Source organism: Oryza glaberrima, chromosome 8 (assembly GCF_000147395.1).
Source record: "Oryza glaberrima chromosome 8, OglaRS2, whole genome shotgun sequence".
NCBI lineage: Eukaryota > Viridiplantae > Streptophyta > Magnoliopsida > Poales > Poaceae > Oryza > Oryza glaberrima.
The window spans coordinates 23,947,873-23,967,812 of NC_068333.1; the positions used below are offsets into that span (position 1 = coordinate 23,947,873).

Below are 19,940 nucleotides of genomic sequence, written 5' to 3' on the forward strand. Positions count from 1 at the left end.
ACGCAGTTATGGATGCCCCTGCGCTCCTCCTCACTCCAAGTGGTGACCTAGCCGTCGCCAGCCCGGGGTATGGCGTTGGCCCAGCCGCTCCCGACCGCGCTTCTCCACTGGCCACGAGCCCCTGGGACACCGCTGACCCCCTCCTGGCCCTTCACCACCCTAGCTCGGCCGGAGGAAACCGCCCGTAGCGCCAACTCCCGGTTTGAATTGCCGATTCCGCCATCAGCAAGGTCTGAGCATCGCCAGCCACCTCGACGACCCGCCTTGAACTCCGTCGTCCCCCCCCCCCCCCCCCCCCCCCCCCCCCCGAGTAACCTTCGAGCTCTGCACCACACAGAGGAGACGGTGTGTCGCCACGACGATACGACTTCACCCGATGCCTCCCCTAAGGAGGGATGGACGCAGGTCAAACCACGCTTTCGGTGGCGCCGCAAGCAGCCTCCGCACACACCGGCCAGCGTCCACCTACAAGTCGCTCAGGCGCTCCTTCAAAGCGCCCTGCATACCATCTGCGCTGGGCCGATGCAGCATCCCTCCACCTCTTCCAAGAGAGAACTCGAGGGAAGTGCTTCGTGTGTCTTGCCCACGACCACCGTGCCGCCTCCTGCCGTGACCCTGTGCGCTGCTTCCTCTGCTTTCTTTCTGGACATAGAGCTTGACATTGTCGGCGTGGTCGCAGGCCGCCTCGGCCGATTTCGCCAGTGCGCCGGGTGTCCCCAAGCCACCCTTCCATGCACTCTCGCCCGCGGTCGCCTTCGCCGCGTCACCAACAACCCACTCCTCTGCCAGCTAGCAGACGCCTCTCCCCGTCCAAGCACCAGGCAGTCGAGATAGAGCTCCCTGGCTCGGGAACGCCCTCGTCGTCCTCGATCAATCTCACCACCTCCTGCTCGACATGTGACTCCTCCTGGCCGGCCTCCATCCGAGCAGAACTTTCATTTTTGTTACTAAGTACTCCATTCTAAGATGAACTCAAACAATCATTTTATTAGAACGGTTCAGTTTTATTTTTCAATATAGAATTGAACGGCTTTTTATTTTTTCAATAATTTTAAAGTGGTGAACATGATCAATTAGCTTTCGAAACAAGTTTGGTTCGGTTCACAACTCATTCAAAAACCATGTTTTGATGCAAATTTCGGTTTCCATTTTTTTTTTGGCAAAAACCAGAGCTAATCACATATACTGCCAAAACTAGCGTATTCTAGGGAGCTATCGTTTTTTTTGTAAACCATGAGTATGGATGTGTATGGATGTAAAGAACAAGTGGCAAAATTACTACTAGTAAGAACACATAAATTACATGAGTAAATTTCGGCTACCTGTTTTTACTATCGGACTTGCTTCGGTCTAGCAAAAAGTATCTCGAAATACCGATACCTCACGGTATCAAATAAATCATCTGATTATTGGATTTATCTGGGCAGGATGTACATTGTTAAATCCAACAATCGGAAACGATTTAGTACCATGAGGTATTGGTATCTCAAGATACTTTTTGTTGGACCGGAGAAAATCTCTTTTTACCATAGAAGTTGCAAGCAAGACTCTAGGTATCAGGTCCACCAGTACGTGGACCCAAGGGTAACTAGGCGTCTATGGTTTAAGGCACATTCTAATTTATCTTTCTATATGATATATGATGATGAGAAAATGCACACATGGGTAAGGCATATGGAATACTACAACATACCTCAGGACACTATCGAGGAACATCAAGGTATCCAGGTATGTCTAGAACAGGATTGAAGCACCTCTGTGGAGGCCAATAGCCTTCGACATTCTCAGCTGATAGCCTAAGAAACAAGAAGTCTCATTAAGAGTATTAAGTACAATTAATTAGAGAATAAGATTTGCGCATATATACACCATTCTTAATATCAGGTACAGTTACTTATACTTTGGTCGTTTCCTCGAATCATCTGGAGGCAATAAGCATGTCGAGAAAGCTTTCAAAGAAAAAGGATCATGATTTTCAAAGGAATATGGTCCAATTGCCTTCACTTTCTTCCTTCTAAGATCAATAGCTACTATCTTCCCCTTACCCAAGCTAGCATTAGATCTCATGTACACAACATCACCATCATCCACACCCAGGGTTGGAGAAGCTAAATTCTCAGCAAGATTTGGACTTAACCCTGAGATGTCAACAGCATCGACCTCACAACCTTTTTCCCAACAGTTGGACGAAACAGGCCGACTCCATGACACAATCCTCCAACCATCCTTTCTCTGCAGCTGCTGGGGTTTCTTGTCCAAATCTTTGAGGTTATATGACACTATCAGGTCAGTGTCGTAAAGAACTTGCATTTTGCTGGGATCACTCGGCTTCTCGGTTGTTACGATCACACGGTGTTCCATCTCGACAAAGCTCATCACACCGTCGACGCACACGAGATCACGGAACGACTTAGCAAAAGTTCCTGGGAGAAACTCCTTCAATCTGTACCAGTTCTGAGGCAGCGGCGCGGGTAGAGGAACGTAGCGTAAACCGGGGACATCTTCACGCAGGTCGCAAACCATCACGCCGTGATCGAGATCGACCCATCCAAGCACACCTTCCGCGATCGTGATCACCTTGGTTGCAATAACCTTCCTAACCTCCGGGTACGGATCGACCATCGGAATGACTCTCCAGTTAGTGTCCTTGGATGAATAGATGTGCATCGAATACGAACACTTCATCGGTGACCGATAATCGACGACGAGAGCAGCTAGATCGAAATGTTTACCACCATTTGGGACGATACCGAACTCCTCGATTACCGGTAGAGGATAAACATGAGGAAGTGGAACCTGCTCCAGCGACGACGACGACTCGCCATTGTAACCATAGCCACCATAGCCATGTAGCTTATACATCAAATAGTCGTATCTCTCGCTGCCGCGAGGGCTTGCGAGAGCAGTGAGGAGGATGAACGAGCCTTCTGCTCCGACAATTATGGCATCAAGTTCGTCGAAGTTGTTGTATTTAGGGTGGGAGGAGTAGTGGCAGTGGAACGATAGGTAGGAGATTGCCGGGGGTTGGGAGATCCAGGAAGATACCTTGATGGCGTGGCCTCTGCTGGATGTGATGGTGGCGACGGTGTCGTCGTTCATGGCGTCGGTGATGAGGACGTTCGTGTCCAGGAGAATCGGCTGGCGGCGGTGGCTGTTGATGTCGATCGATTGCCGGGACGACGACATCAAGTCACCGGCCGGGGCGTCGTCGGAGTCGATGGCGCGGCGTCGACTCGCCGGAGAGGAACTCGGTGGATTTGGGATTTAGAGTTGGGACTTGTAATTCAGAGCCTACTGTTTTTTTTTTTTAAATCTAGTTTTTCTGGTAAATATATAAGGAAAATTTCGTTCTACGTATACGTATCGCGAATCCTGACATGCAATTTTTTTAGGGAATTAGGGATGTGCCGTGTCCAACTCCAAACAGAATAAAGATCCGTCTCCTTTTGTACCACACGGCCTCCAAAATATTCGCGGGCCTTTTGCCTTCGGCCCGGCCCATATATCGCCTCAATTTCCCCCAGCCGATCGATCGCCGACTCGACTCCTCCTCCTCCTCCTCGTCGACGGTGCTGCGGCGCTGATCTCCACGATGGCGGAGCGGTCTTCTTCTTCGTCGGAGCCGACTGGTAATGGTAATGTCAATGTGAATCTCTCTCTCTCTCTCTCTCTCTATCTCTCTCTCTCGTGGGTTTTGTAGTGTGCCCAAGATGCGATGGATCGTGCTCTCGTTGATTATTCGGGGTGCGTGATTTACTGTTTCGGTTGTTGGTTTATAGGGATTTTGTTTATGTGGTCTAGGTGTAATAAACCTTTGAATTACTGAAACGAAATGATCCCTTCGGTTTCTTTGATTCGGTTCATTTATGTTTATGTAGATCTAGCCAAAAGAAAGAAAGAACTTGTCAAGGCAGATCATACCATCATCACCCACAGCTCGTTGTAAAGGAGTAAAGAAACTGAAATTGGAAGTTTATTTTTTTTTAGAATAAGTCACCGGGGGGAGAGCTTCCCCACCTGAATTTGAATTAAAAGGGGATGAGGTTTACACAGTGACATTGCACATTCATAGAACGAAGGGAGTTTATCATATCATGTTAGTTTTTTTTGTTCATATCCTCATCCTGATAAGAAAAATATCAACCTTGATTTGGTGTTATAGTAGAGATTCTTATGACCGACATTGTTTTGCATTTTGGAATTTGTTTATGTGACTGGCAGCTGATGAGTTGATAAAATCGAATTGGGAATTATTTGGTGCGTTGGTCAAATCCATCTTCATTCATAGTAGTTGCGTTCTAATCCACTTTGCAACCTCAATTTTTCGCGGAAAAGATTTATTGCAGCTTCCCTCATATATTGTAATAAGAAAAGGTAGAAAAGAAGCAAGGAATCAGTTCTTTTATTCAGCTTCTTTACTAGCCAGTTTTATGCTTTGTTGTCAAAGCTGGCTACGGTACCATGTGATGCATGTTTCTGATTTGATCAATTCTCTTGCAGACGAGAAAAAAAGTTCAAAACCACAAGGATCATCCAATGATCATCAAGGGTTTCTGCCAGGAGGCTCTCCTGCAAATACTTTTGATTTTGCTTCTTTGCACAGCTTGCTCAATGTATGACCCCACCCCCCCCCCTCCACCACCATTATAATAAGTTTGCACTACATGCTGGATTCCCAATTGGTTTCTGTTCACTTGAACTCTAAATACATTTTGTGGTTTCTGTTCACTTGAATTCTTCATACATTTTGTTTGTTACAGTTATTTTACATGATCCTGCCAGCTGCATACTTGCGCTTTAGATTTTATGAACCTTCGGTACTCCCTTTTCAATTGCTTCAAGTCTCCACCTATGTTTTTCAGGATCCATCTGTAAAGGAGATAGCAGATCAGATTGCAAAGGACCCTGCGTTCACCCAGATGGCGGAGCAGGCACTGGAAGGCGAAGGAGAACAGGGCATGCCTGCAATAGACCCTTACATTGAAACAATGCAAAAGTTCATGGAAAGCCCCCATTTTTTTACAATGGCAGAGCGTCTTGGGGATGCTCTTGTGAAGGTACCATGTTTGTTTCCTAGTTTGTCCAAATATCTCCCGTGTGTTCATTTTCCTTGTTTAATTTGGCTATTGTTGTCCTAAATGCTCCACAATTCAATTGCATGGTTTAGGATCCTGCAATGTCCAGTCTGCTGGAAAACTTGACTAGTCCAATGCATAATGCAAAGATAGAAGAGCGTGTTTCTCGTATGAAGGAAGATCCAGCCGTGAAATCAATTATGGATGAGTTAGAGACTGGTGATCCTGCTGCACTGATAAAGTAGGTCATGTTTACTACTGATGATATGGGAATATGACCATATGTTTATCACTTATTGATGTATCCTGCTTTTTTGCTCATAATAGGTACTGGAATGACCCAGAAACATTTCGAAAGATCAGCCAGGCAATGGGGCCTTTAGGCGGCTGCGGCCCTGATTTTGCTGAACCTTCTGGAACTGAAGGAACTGAGGAAGAAGGTGAATATGAAGATGAATCCATTGTCCATCACACTGCCAGTGTTGGTGATGATGAGGTAAGGGGGCAGAGTGCTAAGTAGTACAGCTAAGGTTTTGAAATTATTATTAATAATACTATTTAGTCTTGAGCTTGAGAGTTTGCATATGTTTCTGTCTTGTTGGTGTGTAATGTATAATTTACTTGAGAAGTGTCCATTCGTGTGTGTGTGGTTATATAATATCTTCAATTACAGTAATATGCCTCTCCGTTTTGGTTTTGCTCTGAACAACATGTCTAGGTTTTCGCACAAATTGTGATCTCGATGGCCTTTTTTGTTTCATTGTCAATTCAGCTTGCCTTTCTTTACAAGTTTAAGTCATCTAATAGGGTCTGAAGAAGGCTTTAGATGGTGGAGCAGACAAAGACGAAGAAGATTCAGAGGGCAGAAGGGCCTTACACTTTGCATGTGGATATGGGGAGGTATGCAAGTCTGCTTAACTAAACCCAATGACAATTGAAACCTGTGCAAGTAAAAAAAAAAAAAAGGTTAGACCCAGGGAAGGACTTGGAGTCGATGGTTTTAAGAAGGAAGAGGTAAATATTTCCCCTGGTGAGCGTGCTCGACAAGGGTCGAAACCTGTGCAAGTAGAAAATGCCGAATAAACACTACTATTATCTAATAAACACTACTATTATCTACTAGTACCTATTTGTTGTTATTGCAAATGACTAGGTTAGCAATGATAAAAACATCTCGTTGCGAATCCTGTGCAAAACGGATTGCATGTATGCCTTACTAGTCTTCAGAAAATTGCATGTATGCAATGTGACAGTTCATTGTGCAAACGAGTGAATATATTGTTGCCATCAGTATCCCCGATACTAATTGAAGTTCCCCTAATGTTTTTTTTTTTTTGGTAGCGAGCTATCGTTGAATTCAGCTTATTTGGGGGCTAGTTGTCTTTTTGCATTCTATGATGAGTTTTGACAAATTTATTGATTTATCTTTTTTTTTGCTTTTAACACACGTTTCAAGATTTTTTTGGTACTCCCTCCGTCCCAAAATATAAGCATTTTGGACATATGCAATGAATCTAGACATATGTACATCTAGATTCATAGCTAGAAGTTGTTATATTTTAGGACGGAGGTAGTAGATGGAAAGGTGCAGAGCTTGCTGTTTTACTTTGTTAGTTTTTTGGGGGCAGTTCATTGATGATAATCCAGACCTCACAGGTCAATCCACAGTAACCTGTCCATTGAACATTGCACAAACTTGCCAGATCAATGTGCACCTCTCACCTAGCTATAATAGTATCGAACTATGAGTTTCCATAACCTTGCTGTTTGTATAATTGCAGTTGGTGTGCAATGCTAGAGCACAAAAGTTAATGAATGACAAACTACCTTTTTTTTTTACCGGAATGACCGAATGTGTAATTAAGATAGGAAGAAAAAGTTATAAGAAAAGTTTTACATCGACAGCGGGCTGTCGAGAAAGAATGTGCACCAGAGCGCACGCCCCGAACCATGTGCCAACCGTCCAAACACACACTACAGAGAGGAAAGCCAAGCACCGAACCGGCCATCGCTATGCGAGACCGACCGCCACCGAGCTAACGACACCACTACGACACGAAGACTCTAAAATGACGCCCTCACGAGGGTCGCGACGCCAAAAGACGCCGTCGACAAACTACCTTTTGATTCATTGTCTTGTGGATCTAGAATGTGGTGTGAGACTTTTTTTGGGAACTGCATCTGCTCCTTGCTTGTTCACTGACTAATCAGGATTTGGGGTCAAACTTTTATTTTTTTCAGTTGAAGTGTGCCCAAGTACTTCTTGAGGCGGGTGCTGCAGTGGATGCTTTGGACAAGAACAAGAACACTCCGCTGCATTACGCCGCTGGCTATGGTATGAAGGAGTGCGTGGATCTTCTGCTGAAGAACGGAGCCGCTGTGTAAGTGAAGTTAAACCTGCTCATCCTTGTTCGCTTTGCTAGCTGCGATCACATCTTTTTTTTTTTTTTTGCATTCTTTGACTGTCTCGAATTGCATCGCAGCACCCTCGAAAACATGGATGGCAAGACGGCCATTGACGTTGCGAAGCTCAACAACCAGGATGAGGTTCTCAAGTTGCTGGAAAAGGATGCCTTCCTGTAGATCGCCTTTGTTATTCTCATGGGCGCATGAGCAGTTTGGCTCCAGGATCATCATTCTTTAATTTGCGTCGTTTGGTGCCGCCATTCATATTTCTTTGCTACCCAGTGGCAGTTCATAAGATACGGTGAAGGGGCTGCCACACAACTGCTGTGGTTCACGATGACTTGTGTGCCCCAGCTTTGTTTCTCTTGTTTTCATTAGTGCAATCGAGATTGTTTATCCGCATTTTCCTTTTTCTTTTAGTACTGCGCAGATATTAAAGCTGATATATATGTCTTTTCCTTTTCTGTGAAATCACTTGTGACTTATGTTTATGTTACTCCCACCGTCCTTAAATATTTAATGTCGTTAATTTTTTTAAACATGTTTGACCATTCATCTTATTCAAAGAATTTAAGTAATTATTAGTTCTTTTTCTATCATTTGATATATTGTTAAATATACTTTTATGTATACATATAGTTTTATATATTTAAAAAAATTTAATAAAACGAACGGTCAAACATGTTGAAGTCAACGGTGAATATTTAGGGATGGAGGGAGTATTTCTCAAAGAGAAGGCACTACAGAACGGTGGCGTACGTCTCGTTTCCTTGCTTATATGGGCCGGCTCAACCAGTCAGTATTTTTTGGAAGGATATTTAGACTCTCAAATATAGGTTGGATCTTAATCGTATCCCTTAACTCTAAAACCGGTATAATCATTCCTTCAACTATTAAAACTATGTAAAATGACAGTATTGACTAGTGGTTTTCATTGACGTGACGCACACTTGGTATTCTATTTATCACAAAAATTTAAAAAACTTTTAAAAAAAATACAGTGAGACCCCGCGGCAACAAGGGGGGCACTTAGGCCTTGCCGTGTCGCCGTCGCTGGAGCTTCCCAGAAGAATATGGAATTTGGCTGGATCTGCTAGCTAGATTTTTTTAATAATAGATTAAACCGGTTTCTACATTTAAACGGATATAAACGGCCCCTAGATGCAGAGCCCCTGCGTTGTGATTGTCCGGTGCGCGAGCAAGCGTTATCCGCCGTGCGCGCTCGCCGGTGTGTGCTCTGAAGAAGTTACCTGTCGTTGTGCAAATTGCAACTTGCCGTCGATGCTTCCATTCCTCGCTTGAGTATTGCAACACGCAGGGATGATGATCGCTATTTACCACACTCTCTTGACATGTACAGGTTTATCTGGACTCTGGAAAGCTCGGGCTGGAAAGAAAAATGAAATGGCTGGATGCTGACCTTCTTTTGATGAATGCGGAAAAGATCAATCTCTTCCAGCCTTATCTTTTCACTTATACTTATAAGCTGAAATCTGAATTTTCAACTTCAAATTTAAAGTTAATTTTAAGGTTTTTTTTTATCATAGTTTATTTTCTAGCCTTACTTTTAGATGGCTAAGAACACATATATAAAAATTTTATTCACAAATTAATTTTCGTTTGCAAATATATCGTTTGGTGGCCCCATTCATTTTTTTTTACCGATTCATACATTACATCCAGCTACTTTCCACCTCCCGGTCGATTGTTGGGTTGTTCACTATGCGCGTCGCTAACACGGCCACCTCTCGATAGTCGTTACCAACAAAGAAGAGCGTCGCCACCATGGTGCCACCGAGAAGGCAATAGAGATATATAGAGGAGATAGGGAAGAAAGATAAGGGAGAGGATAACAAGTAGGTCTCATTTTTTTTTTATAATTTCAGTGATAATGAAGCTACCACATCAGCAAAAAGACACATTCAACACAATCGTGGTTGGAAGCTCGCACCAAATTATCACCTTTGTTCTGAGTATGGAGAGTCCTGTCAACACATCTTCCAGGCTTGCACCTTCTCGCAACAGGTTTGGGTGCTAGGTTCAGGCTCGTTTGAGCCTCTCCTTCTCGCTGCTGTCCTCGGACTTTGCCGGTTAGTGGCTCGCTGCCTGGCAATCTGTTGCGAAGATTGATCGCAAGACGTTTGACGCCGGGGTCATCCTCGTTACGTGGTTGATTTGGAAAGAGCGCAAAGCACGAGTTTTCGAGGGAACGGCCTCGTCGGTCACACAACTGTGTGCGACCATATGTGATGAATTGTGTGCGACCATATGTGATGAATGGGAAACTTGGAAATCAACCGGGCTAGTTAGCTCGTTGAGTGTTGCCGCAGCGCTAGCTTTGGAGAGGTTATGACCTTTGTAATTTGCTTATTATTGTAAAGGCAGTGCCTCCGGGGGTTTGTACAATTTTCTCCTTTTCCTTAATATACATCGGTCGGCATTCTTCGCAGTCCCGGCAAAAGAAAAATAAAAATATCATATTTTTTTTCCTTTTGGAAGCGCTTCCTTGATGATCACAGGTACACAGCCCATTCATTCTTCCATGGCCCAACACACGTCACACACACCTGTGGCGACAGAATGGAGAGAAAGCAAGATCCGGTTTGGAACGGCGGGCGTGCGGCGGCGCGGCGGGCGCCCGCCGCCCGTTCGACAGTGCAGCATTGCCACGATGGCCGGAAAAGGGTGTGGGGGCAGGCGCCGGCGCCGGCGGCGGTGGGTTCAGCGGCAGTGCCTGCGGGTGGCCGGTTTCTTTCCGCCGTTTCGCCCCCAAACTGTCGCCAAATCTTTCGTCTGCGCATGAACTTCTTCTGAAATTTTGCTGGTATTTCCTTTTGAACTCTGCTGAGGCCCCGAAATAGTTTCAGCAGTTGTCAAATTTAAGATTCGCATGATGTGTCCTCAGTTAGGTTTATCAGTTTTTGACCTCTAGCTCTTAATTTGGGTACTAAACTAAATCTCCTTATGGGAGGGGATTGTTTTAAATCTAGAGAAACGTCCAGGGATCTTCCGGCTAGCTCCATAAGATGGTGGGTTAGTTGGCCTGGGTTCAAAGCCTCACCCTTTCTATTTATTCGATATTAGATCTTTCCCTAATATTCGCATTTTTTGATAATGATACCTAAATGTGGTTGCATCCGCGATCCTATCACTAGCTATCAGCTATGTATCTTGAAGAGCCCCAGATGTTCGTTCAATTCCAGTTCCAGCGGTCCAGCCATTCCCAGCGCAATTTGGTGAAGCAATTTGGTTATGGTGGATGTAAGTGAGGTGTATTTAGTGGTGAAGCTAGCAATTTTGAATGGGCGAGCTAGGAGCTCGATTTGAGGGAAACTGACGCATCAGATTTGGAGACTAGCCATGGAGTATGTGAAACAGGTGGGAGGAATCCAAGTACACCACAAAATGGTGAATATGAGGGCTGGGCTGATGGAGGTGTAGCGTGTAGAGCTTGCTTTGGTGCCGGTGGCTTCGTCGTCAACCCTGCACTTCTGCAGCTGGTATTGCAAATAGCTAGCAAAGTGACAACGAAGAAATGAGAGGCTGCAGCTGCATGATGATTCAATGGCTAATAAGCTCAATTTTGGATCAATGGATAAGAACCAGGTGGCCCCCACCATCTTGGCATGTTTGTCCCTAAGCTGAAGCTCCTCATTTTAATCCCCCGTTGGTTTCTGCTCAAGTCCCCTGCATTGGCAGTAGAAGCAGACCCATCCACACAATCAAAGAAGAAGAGTCAGAAGAAGAGAGGCGAGCTGGCCAGCAATGGAGGCGACGGCGGTGAGCGTGGGCAAGTCGGTGCTTGGTGGAGCAGTTAGCTATGCCCAATCCGCGATCGCGGAAGAGGGAGCTTTGAAGCTGGGGGTCCAGCGGGACCAAAGTTTCATCAGGGATGAGCTTGAGATGATGCAGTCTTTCCTGCTGGCTGCAGACAAAGAGCATAATGGACATCATCACGAGGTCATCACGACCTGGGTGAAGCAAGTACGTGACGTGGCCTACGACGTTGAAGACTGCCTCCAAGACTACGCCGCCCGGTTGAAGAAACCACCCTGGTGGAGCCTCCCTTGCACGGTACACCGGGAGAGGCGTCGCATCGGGAACGAGATGAAGGAGCTGAGAGCCAAGGTTGAGGATGTCAGCCAGAGAAACATGCGTTACCATGGTGTGTATGCAGCTGCTCCACAGTCTTCTTCTTCCGTTACTGCTGCTGAGCTGCTGCAGTCCACCACCACTATCGACGACTTTGATAAGGCTAGACGTGCCGCCAAGCAACGAGAAAAGGTGGACCTCTCGGAGCTCATCACCAACGACAGACAAGGTGGACTTAGAGTGATTGTTGTGTGGGAAACAAGAAGTGGACCTGCTGGGACAGTGCCTGTTGTTCGAGCCGCCTACGAAAAGCTCAAAGGACAGTTTGAATGCCACGCCTGGGTAAGGCTGATGCACTCCTTTGATGCAAACGAATTCATGGGGAGCTTGGTGAGGCAGTTCAAAGCGAACTCTCACGAGGGTACTGGCAAGACACCACAAGGAACACCTTCTGGGGTGTCTGTTCTGAATGAGATGGAAGCACAAAATTATAATTTGCTTCATGACTTTACTGGATATGTGACCAACAAGAAATACTTGGTCGTGCTTAATGGCCTGTCTACAATAGAAGAGTGGGACTGGATAAAAACTTATCTTCCAAACAATCATAACGGGAGCCGAGTCCTAGTGTACACACAGCAAGCTGAAGTTGCAAGCTGTTGTACCGATGATCCGTACAAGGTGTCTGAGATTCAACATGAAGGGTCATTTGCCAAACCTCTTTATGTCTTCTACAAGGAGGTAATGGTTATATATCCAACCCTTCACGTTGATGCAGAAAAAAATCATAACAAAATAATATGCATAAGTTGCAAATTCGATTTGCCTTTTATTTCAGGTAGGGATACAAGAAATTTTGGATGAAACTATGAATACCATCACTCATTCACAGTGTTTGTATAGGAAAAAAAAATCTTAAATGCAGTAACAACATAATTCACCGTGTCCCAAACATTATATTTCAATATGATTCTGATAAATGACTTGATATTCAGGAGTATGTTCATCGTATTAAGGCACCTTCTTTTAGATAATGATATTAAAGCCACCTACTAGCATAAGAGTTCTTTTCCTTGTCAGCTAAAGCATGTTTGTTGTTATTGATTTGACCAACCTTCACTGAATAGTTGGAGTACAATCAAACAACCATTTTTTGTTTCTCAGTTATAGTGCATTCACCAACTAAAGAAAAAAAAAACTTTGAACAAACAATAATCCAGATCGATCAATATAATGCTTCCATTCAACTAAATGTACTTAATTTTGGAGGTAGTTAACTATTGTCTAATGGCATTTTCTTTTTCAGGTGGTCTCTCAGTCAGTTAATTCAGACCTGCCTGAAAGCAGTTCACGGCCTTTCCTCAACAGAGATTCCAACACTGCGGCTGTGAAGGAACTGACTCGCAGCGGGACACAGCTCATTGGTAGAGGAAAAGAAAAGGATGATGTCATCAAACTGCTTTCTGATTGTAATCTGAACCATCAAGTGATTTCGGTGTGGGGAATGGTTGGCATTGGGAAAACCACTCTCGTCAAAAGCATCTATCAGAGCTCTGATCTTGAGAAGCTTAAGTTTGAGAGGCGTGCTTGGGTAACTATACCACACCCACTCAAAGAAACTGAGCTGCTTAGGAGTTTAGCTCAGTGTATAGATGAAGATTCCCCTGAAAAGAAGGGAGAATCTAAGCTACGGCTTCCAAGGAATGATTTAAGCAAGATGGAACTAAATATGTTAAGGGGCAAGGTGTCCCAAGACTTAGAAGGGAAGAAGTACCTCATTGTTCTTGATGACCTATTATCTCTTGTTGAGTGGGATTCGATAATAAGAAACTTGCCTATAAACAACAATGGTAGCCGGATCATACTAACTACAAGATTTCAAGATGTTGCGCAACGTTGTTCCAAGAAAGAAATGTACATGTACAATATCAAAGGTCTAACAGACGAAGATGCTCGTGAGCTATTCTTAACTAAGGTAAATGCTCCCACACACATAGTACTAGCTTGTTTTGCCCACTATGCTATATCCTTCATAGATGTTAGTTTCAAATTTTTATGTTATATATATTGATAATTAGGCTTCAGAACAGGGTCAAATGAACAATTCTCCCCCCCATATATATGTTAGTTTCAAATAATCAAATTATATTACAATTGTATAAATGAACAATTACGAATTTTAGAATAGATCAATTTAATTTCATAATTATACCCCAAAATCTAAAATTGATAATTACTAATATGTATGTGATATCCTAATATGTTTTTGTTTTTATATTTCTTGATCTTAATAATTACACAAATACAAAAATAATAAATACAAAGTCGTAACTGTGTGGACCTCAATTTTTGTTAATTCCTGAATTCCTTACAAAATTTTGAATTAGTTAATGGAAAGTCTTTGGCTGGAGTCTTAAATTTTGCCTTTTGTTTTGAATTGATTAATAAAATGTTAAAGGTGTTTTGGATTGTCAATTTCTTAACAAATCAGTAACATCGAAATTTGGAAATAATAAATATGAGATGTACTCATCGATTGTGGAGCCTAAAAATTTAGTTTTCAATTTAAAATTAATAATCATTATGTTGTACCTCACATGGCCACTGGTCTATCTATTTATATTATTAAAATAGCCTTGAAAGGAGACACCACATTCGCTGTGGAGGCTAGAAATTTCCACATTAATTGAAGAAAAAGAAAAAGTTCTTAACCGCTAGTTAATAGTTGGTCTGGATTATACAATATAGATTGATTGACATAGTTATATATAAAATATAATTATATCTATATAAAAATAGTAGTTAAGAGTTATATATGAAATCCATGGTGTCGACGTTGTAGATCACGACTACGGTATTTACATGGTATGGGAATCGTTGATGCCAGGGTATATACGAGATTGAGGTAAAAGAGACGGAGACAAGGATTTTTGTACAGGTTCGGGTCCCCTCAACAGGTAATAGCTCCGCTCCTGTTGGCCGAAGTCGGTGTTGCTCTATATATCAGTATCACACGAGTATAATTTTGGGACAATCTAATCTAGCTATCGTTGACTTGCCGGCATGGATCTCCACACGTAGTCGACGACATAGTAGTCTTCCTCGTCGAATACGAACTCGGCGAGATAGAGTATAGCGCTAGATCCCTTATGTGGCCTTTGTGGCTCCAAATTGTGTTTGTCTAGGTTTGCACTTATCTCGGTGTTTGTTGATTTATGTTCCCTTTCTTTCTCTCATCCTATGGGGTCTTGTATTTGTACCCATAGATGTCATCTTGTACAAGTAGAATTAGGGAGACACATATGGATACGATTCGAGTAGTCCTGTTAGTTTCCAACTTAAACTCTACTTTTCATTCCTTATCTGGAACACCTTTCGTATATGAGGCATGATTCCGTATAAGACTTTAGTATATAGTTGGCCGCACCGAGCGTAACCCACGATTATGGTGGTATGCCTTATCCATAACCCTAACACATGGATTATAGAAATAGAAGGTAAGAGTTGTATATGAAATTCAGGGATTATAGAAATAGAAGCTAAGAGTTGTAAGTGAAATCTAGAGATTATAAAAATAGAATCTAAGAGTTGTTTATGAAATCCAGATGCTCATAGAAATAGAAGCCAAGAGTTGTATATGAAATCCAAATAGACTTACATATAATGATACATTTAGAAACAAAATTTTAGAGTTGTATATTAAATCTAACTCCACATGAATTATCCAGCTCCGTGTAAAACTGCATGGGGCAATCCTCTAATTCAGTATAAACCTAGCCATTTATCTAGGTGGAACCACATCGCAATGAGATAAGACTACTAAAAGAACAAGCGACGCTAATTGCAACTTGCTACTTATTAGTTTTGAATTTTGGAATTAAATCTATATCTATACTCTACTTAAAAAATTTAAGTTGTTTCCATTGTAGCGTCATCTGATTATTTGAATCTGCTTCCGCCCGTGTTCCTGGATACACGCCTTCCCACTTGCAGGACAGGCGTGTGTATCCTGTCCGGTTGATGGGCTCATTCACGACGAACCAATGCAAAAATAAGCAAAATTAACTGAAGAATTGGAGTTCGCCTCAGAGTTGTTTTACACGGCTAGGCTAATGCAATAAATATTGAACTGGCGCTCATTAGCGATCACCGATCGCTCATTGGCATGTGTCCAATAGTAGTTTGTGTGCGTGTTGGATGACAAATTAAGCCAAGATCAATTGTGATGACACCAGCAAAGGATGGGCCGACAATGACGAGATGATCCTTCTTATTAGCCTGTTGCTCTTGCTCGGGCAGGGAGCACTTTGAGTGCCAGAGGTGACGACAAGCATGTTGGAACTGGTGATGATCGAGGACACATGATTGCACAAAGATAGAGTTCCACTCTCTAAAATACTCTCAACGTATCAAAATAAATAAACCTAGTACGGAATGTGACATATCATAATACTATGAATCTGACAAGCCTTTATTCACATTCATAATATTAGGATATGCCATATCTCGAACCAGGGCCATCGACGGCCATGTGCGAATGCGGCGGCTGCACAGGGCCCACGATTTTTGAGGATACTAGTCTATATCGGACACGACACATGTTTCCTAAAGATAAAAGGAAAAAAATACAAGTCCTGATTGGACACTACACAAAACTTCCTAAAAATAAAGGAAAACTAATTAAACCTTCCCTAATTAATAGATAGAATATAAGTTCTCACGCCATGGTCTTCATGATTCCTTATTGAACTTGGTCTTTTCTAGATAAATTTTTGTCAGTTGATTGACCTCTTTCCATTACCGAATCCACTAAGAATCTTACCAAATTTTGGCATTAACACAAACATAGTACTACTTTATCTTGCAGTGCACGCCAGCTACAACTTGCTAATTGAAACTCCTAACCATGAGTTACCCCATATCATACCCCTTACTCAACCCAATCCCCTCTCTCTCACGCGCGCGCGTGCGGACGGCTGGCTGCGGGCTGCGAAGGAGGAGGCGCACGCGCTCGGACGGCCGGCAGGGGAGGCAAAGCTCGCCCAGGCAACCGGCGGCGGAGAAGGAGCTCGCTTGGGAGGCCGGCGGCGGAGGCGGAGATCGCCCGGGCGGCGGGCAGCTGAGGCCCTCTCTCTTCTCTCTGTGGCACCGTCGGGATCGGCGACCCAGTGGCTGGTGGCGGGGGTGGCGAGGGCGCGCGGCGCAGCCCACGACGGTGACCACGGCGAGCGGCGGCAACTGTAGCGAGGGCACGCAACAAGTGGCTCCCCCCCTCTCTCTCTCTGTGTGGCGCTGTCAAGAGAGCGGGCCCTGAGGCCAGCTGCGGGCATGGCAGGGATGGTGTGGGCCTGTGGCGCGGCCTAGGACGGAGCTCACAGGAAGGAATCGACGAGCCCGCCGTCTCGACTTCTCTCCTTCTCCGCGGCCGGCGGCGAAGGTCCCCCCACGCCTCTCCCCCGCCAGTGCTCGAGCGACCTCGGCCTCCCCCGGTTAGGCGGCGCACCTTGTCTCCCCCTCCCCTTACCGCTGCCCCTACTCCACCACCATCGCCACCCCCGATCTCCACTCTTCTGTTACGAGCGTCCCCGGGACGAGGTAGGGCGCGAGGGCGTTGGCCCCCGCGAGCGTGAGGGTGGGGGATGCCAGGAGGGACACGGCGGCGGGCTCTGGCGACGAGTCCACCGCCCATCCCCGTCGTCCCCGCTTGGGATGAGAGAGAGGAGGGAAGAGGGGAAGAAGAGGTATGATAGGTGGGTCCCACCATTTTTTAAAAAGAAAATGTCGACTGGATTGCCACGTGTACGACACGTAGGACAAAACCACTCTGGATTGGGTAGAGGGGGGTAATTCGTTCGGTACCGAAAGTTCAGGGTGAGCAGTGTCTGGTTTTCGGGTTTAGGGGGGTAATTCGGTCGCCCGCGATAGTTCAGGGGGGCAATTCGTATTTTTTCCTATATTTATTAATTTCGTATTTCGGAATGTTGAATTAAGAAAATAGAATAAGTAGAATAAAGTGTTAGAGTGGATTCTTGATACAATTTTGTAAGTACTAATTTTTTTAAGTATTAATAAAACAAAATTAGTTTACTTGCATACAAGCTATGTAATATAAATAGTCCATGTGAATGCACATGTTACCGGCTAGTATAAAATAATTGATTGCCATGTCTATGTCATCCATGTGTATACATCCTTGTGAGGCAGATTGCTTTGTTATGTATCATGTCGATTTTTGCCTTCTACATTCTTTTCCCTTTTAAAATTAATGAAACAAAATTTTCGGACAACTAAGATTTTCAAATTTTCCAAAATTTTCCATTGTGATTTTATTATTAGAAAAAAACTAGAGCACACTTCCTTGTGAGTGAGAATGAAATCTTTAGATATTTCAAGTATTTAGCTTGTTATTAAGTGACATTTGCTGTAGGTACGTATGGATGGTGATGAATCCGAATTGAAACCTGACATGATGAAGGAAGCAGAAATCATCATAAAGAAGTGTGGCCGACTTCCCCTTGCAGTCGCTACAGTGGGTGGTTTCTTGTCTACCAGACCTCGTAATATCATAGAATGGAGGGAGTTTGGTGATCACATCAGTGAAGAATTTGATAACAACCCAAGTCTTGAGAAGATGAAGAAAATACTTAGATCAAGCTATGACGGTTTAACTTACCACTTGAAATCTTGCTTCTTATATATGTCGATTTTCCCTAAAGACCATGACATCAGATATAGACGATTATTGAGGCGATGGACTGCAGAGGGTTACTCAAGAGCAACGAGAAACAGGAGCAACGAGAAAGTGGCAGAAGAACAGTTCAAAGCTCTTCTCAACAAGAGTATGATCCAACAATCAAAAACAATTGCCAGCGGGAAGACAGGTTTCTGCCAAGTCTATAATCTCATGCATGAAATCATCATTTCAAAGTCTGAAGAAGAAAACCTTGTTCTTGTTCTAGATGACCACATCACCCCGCACTCTAAAGATAAAGTACGCCACCTTATTGTGAGCGAGAACTGGAGCAGAGAAAAGAACGATATGCAAAATATAGTGGATGTGTCCCACATACGATCTCTGACGGTCTTTGGAGAGTGGAGATCATTTTTCCTTTCTAAGAAGATGAGGATGCTTCGGGTGCTTGATTTAGAAGATGCAGAAGGTCTTCGGGATTCTGACCTTGTGCCAATCGGAAAGCTTCGTCATTTAAAGTACTTGTCTCTACGAGACTCTATTGAAATCTTCAATCTTCCAAGTTCCTTTGGTAACCTGTTGAACCTGGAGACACTAGATATCAGGGGAACATTGGTTACGAAGTTGCCTGCAACCATTGGTAGGCTACAGAACTTGAAATACCTCCATGCTGGCATACCATCAGGTGGTGAGAATGGCGCTAGAAGCTATGGTCAGAGGATAATTATACTACTGCGTCAGTTCAGATCAATCCAAAAAGAGACGGGAACCAGGTTCGTTGTATCATTTATTATGTTGCTCATCACTGCTTGGTTGAGAAATCTGGATCTATTTAGTGTTGAAGTGCCAAGAGGGATTGGACGGTTGAGGGCCATTCACACACTGAGCATCGTGAACATTGCACGGGGGAAAGCCTTGCTCAAAAACCTCAAAAAGCTTACCCAACTGCGTAAACTAGGTGTGTCTGGCATCAACAAGAATAACTGCGAAGAACTCTGTTCTGCCATTGCCGGCCATGGCCGCCTGCAGTCCTTGTTACTGCGGGCAGATGGTAAGGCTGGGTTAGAAGGTTGTTTGGATGACTTGTCACCCCCTCCTGAAAAGCTTGAGAGCCTCCAACTGTATGGCAATCTGGTGACTTTACCAGAATGGATTAAGGATCTTAAAAATCTACAAAAGCTGAGCCTTCGCAACACCAATCTGAAGGCAGATGCTACCATGGAAGTGCTTGGAAGCCTACCAATGCTGGCCATTCTACGTCTCCAGGACAAAGCATTTGAGAATGAACTCCGTTTTGGTTTCAAGTGTTTGACAGGTCTGACGGCACTGGAGCTTGTCAATTGGTGGAGCCTCGAGTCGGTGAAATTTGAAGGAGTTGCAACTCCTAAACTGAAGGTGCTACTGGTGGAGAACTGTTGGGATATACACAATGGTGGGTTTTCTGGCATAGAAACTGTCTCGAGCCTAAAGGAAGTTTCACTCTTGGGCTATAACTATGACCAGACCTACACCGAATTCAAGGAACAACTGCAGCAGCAACTTAACATGATCAAACCCAAACCAGATCTAAAGATTCTGTAATACAAAACTGCCACTGGATTTATACAACTTGCTCCCTCCATACTCATATACTTGCCATTGTATCATCAAGTAGTGTTTCAAAATTATGTATAATT

At 44.0% G+C, this 19,940-nt stretch overlaps 3 protein-coding genes across 3 annotated transcripts; 2 read left to right on the forward strand and 1 right to left on the reverse strand.

The window, feature by feature from the left end:
* Positions 1 to 1,890: 1,890 nt before the first annotated feature.
* Positions 1,891 to 3,263, reverse strand: LOC127782531 (uncharacterized). Its single transcript, XM_052309780.1, has one exon. The coding sequence runs from the start codon at positions 3,184 to 3,186 to the stop codon at positions 1,891 to 1,893; it is 1,296 nt and encodes a 431-aa protein (XP_052165740.1). The 5' UTR covers positions 3,187 to 3,263.
* Positions 3,264 to 3,498: 235 nt separating this feature from the next.
* Positions 3,499 to 7,994, forward strand: LOC127782532 (ankyrin repeat domain-containing protein 2A-like). The gene is made up of 8 exons (XM_052309781.1): positions 3,499 to 3,635; positions 4,501 to 4,613; positions 4,863 to 5,057; positions 5,168 to 5,316; positions 5,403 to 5,571; positions 5,883 to 5,975; positions 7,317 to 7,456; positions 7,559 to 7,994. Exons 1-8 carry the CDS (start codon positions 3,593 to 3,595, stop codon positions 7,656 to 7,658), a joined length of 1,002 nt encoding a protein of 333 aa, XP_052165741.1. The 5' UTR covers positions 3,499 to 3,592; the 3' UTR covers positions 7,659 to 7,994.
* Positions 7,995 to 9,348: 1,354 nt separating this feature from the next.
* LOC127781904 (disease resistance protein Pik-2-like) lies at positions 9,349 to 19,931 on the forward strand. The gene is made up of 4 exons (XM_052308969.1): positions 9,349 to 10,305; positions 10,637 to 12,314; positions 12,880 to 13,548; positions 18,001 to 19,931. Exons 2-4 carry the CDS (start codon positions 11,247 to 11,249, stop codon positions 19,843 to 19,845), a joined length of 3,582 nt encoding a protein of 1,193 aa, XP_052164929.1. The 5' UTR covers positions 9,349 to 10,305; positions 10,637 to 11,246; the 3' UTR covers positions 19,846 to 19,931.
* Positions 19,932 to 19,940: the final 9 nt, after the last annotated feature.

Bases quoted from the DNA above. Each gene is read 5' to 3' on its own strand.
- LOC127782531 (XM_052309780.1), bottom strand. From the start codon at position 3,186: ATGTCGTCGTCCCGGCAATCGATCGACATCAACAGCCACCGCCGCCAG.
- LOC127782532 (XM_052309781.1), top strand. From the start codon at position 3,593: ATGGCGGAGCGGTCTTCTTCTTCGTCGGAGCCGACTGGTAATG. The intron at 3,636-4,500 runs GTAATGTCAATG...ATTCTCTTGCAG, and splicing joins GTCGGAGCCGACTGGTAATG to ACGAGAAAAAAAGTTCAAAA. The intron at 5,572-5,882 runs GTAAGGGGGCAG...GTCATCTAATAG, and splicing joins CCAGTGTTGGTGATGATGAG to GGTCTGAAGAAGGCTTTAGA.
- LOC127781904 (XM_052308969.1), top strand. From the start codon at position 11,247: ATGGAGGCGACGGCGGTGAGCGTGGGCAAGTCGGTGCTTGGTGGAGCA. The intron at 12,315-12,879 runs GTAATGGTTATA...TTTCTTTTTCAG, and splicing joins TTTATGTCTTCTACAAGGAG to GTGGTCTCTCAGTCAGTTAA. The intron at 13,549-18,000 runs GTAAATGCTCCC...CATTTGCTGTAG, and splicing joins GTGAGCTATTCTTAACTAAG to GTACGTATGGATGGTGATGA.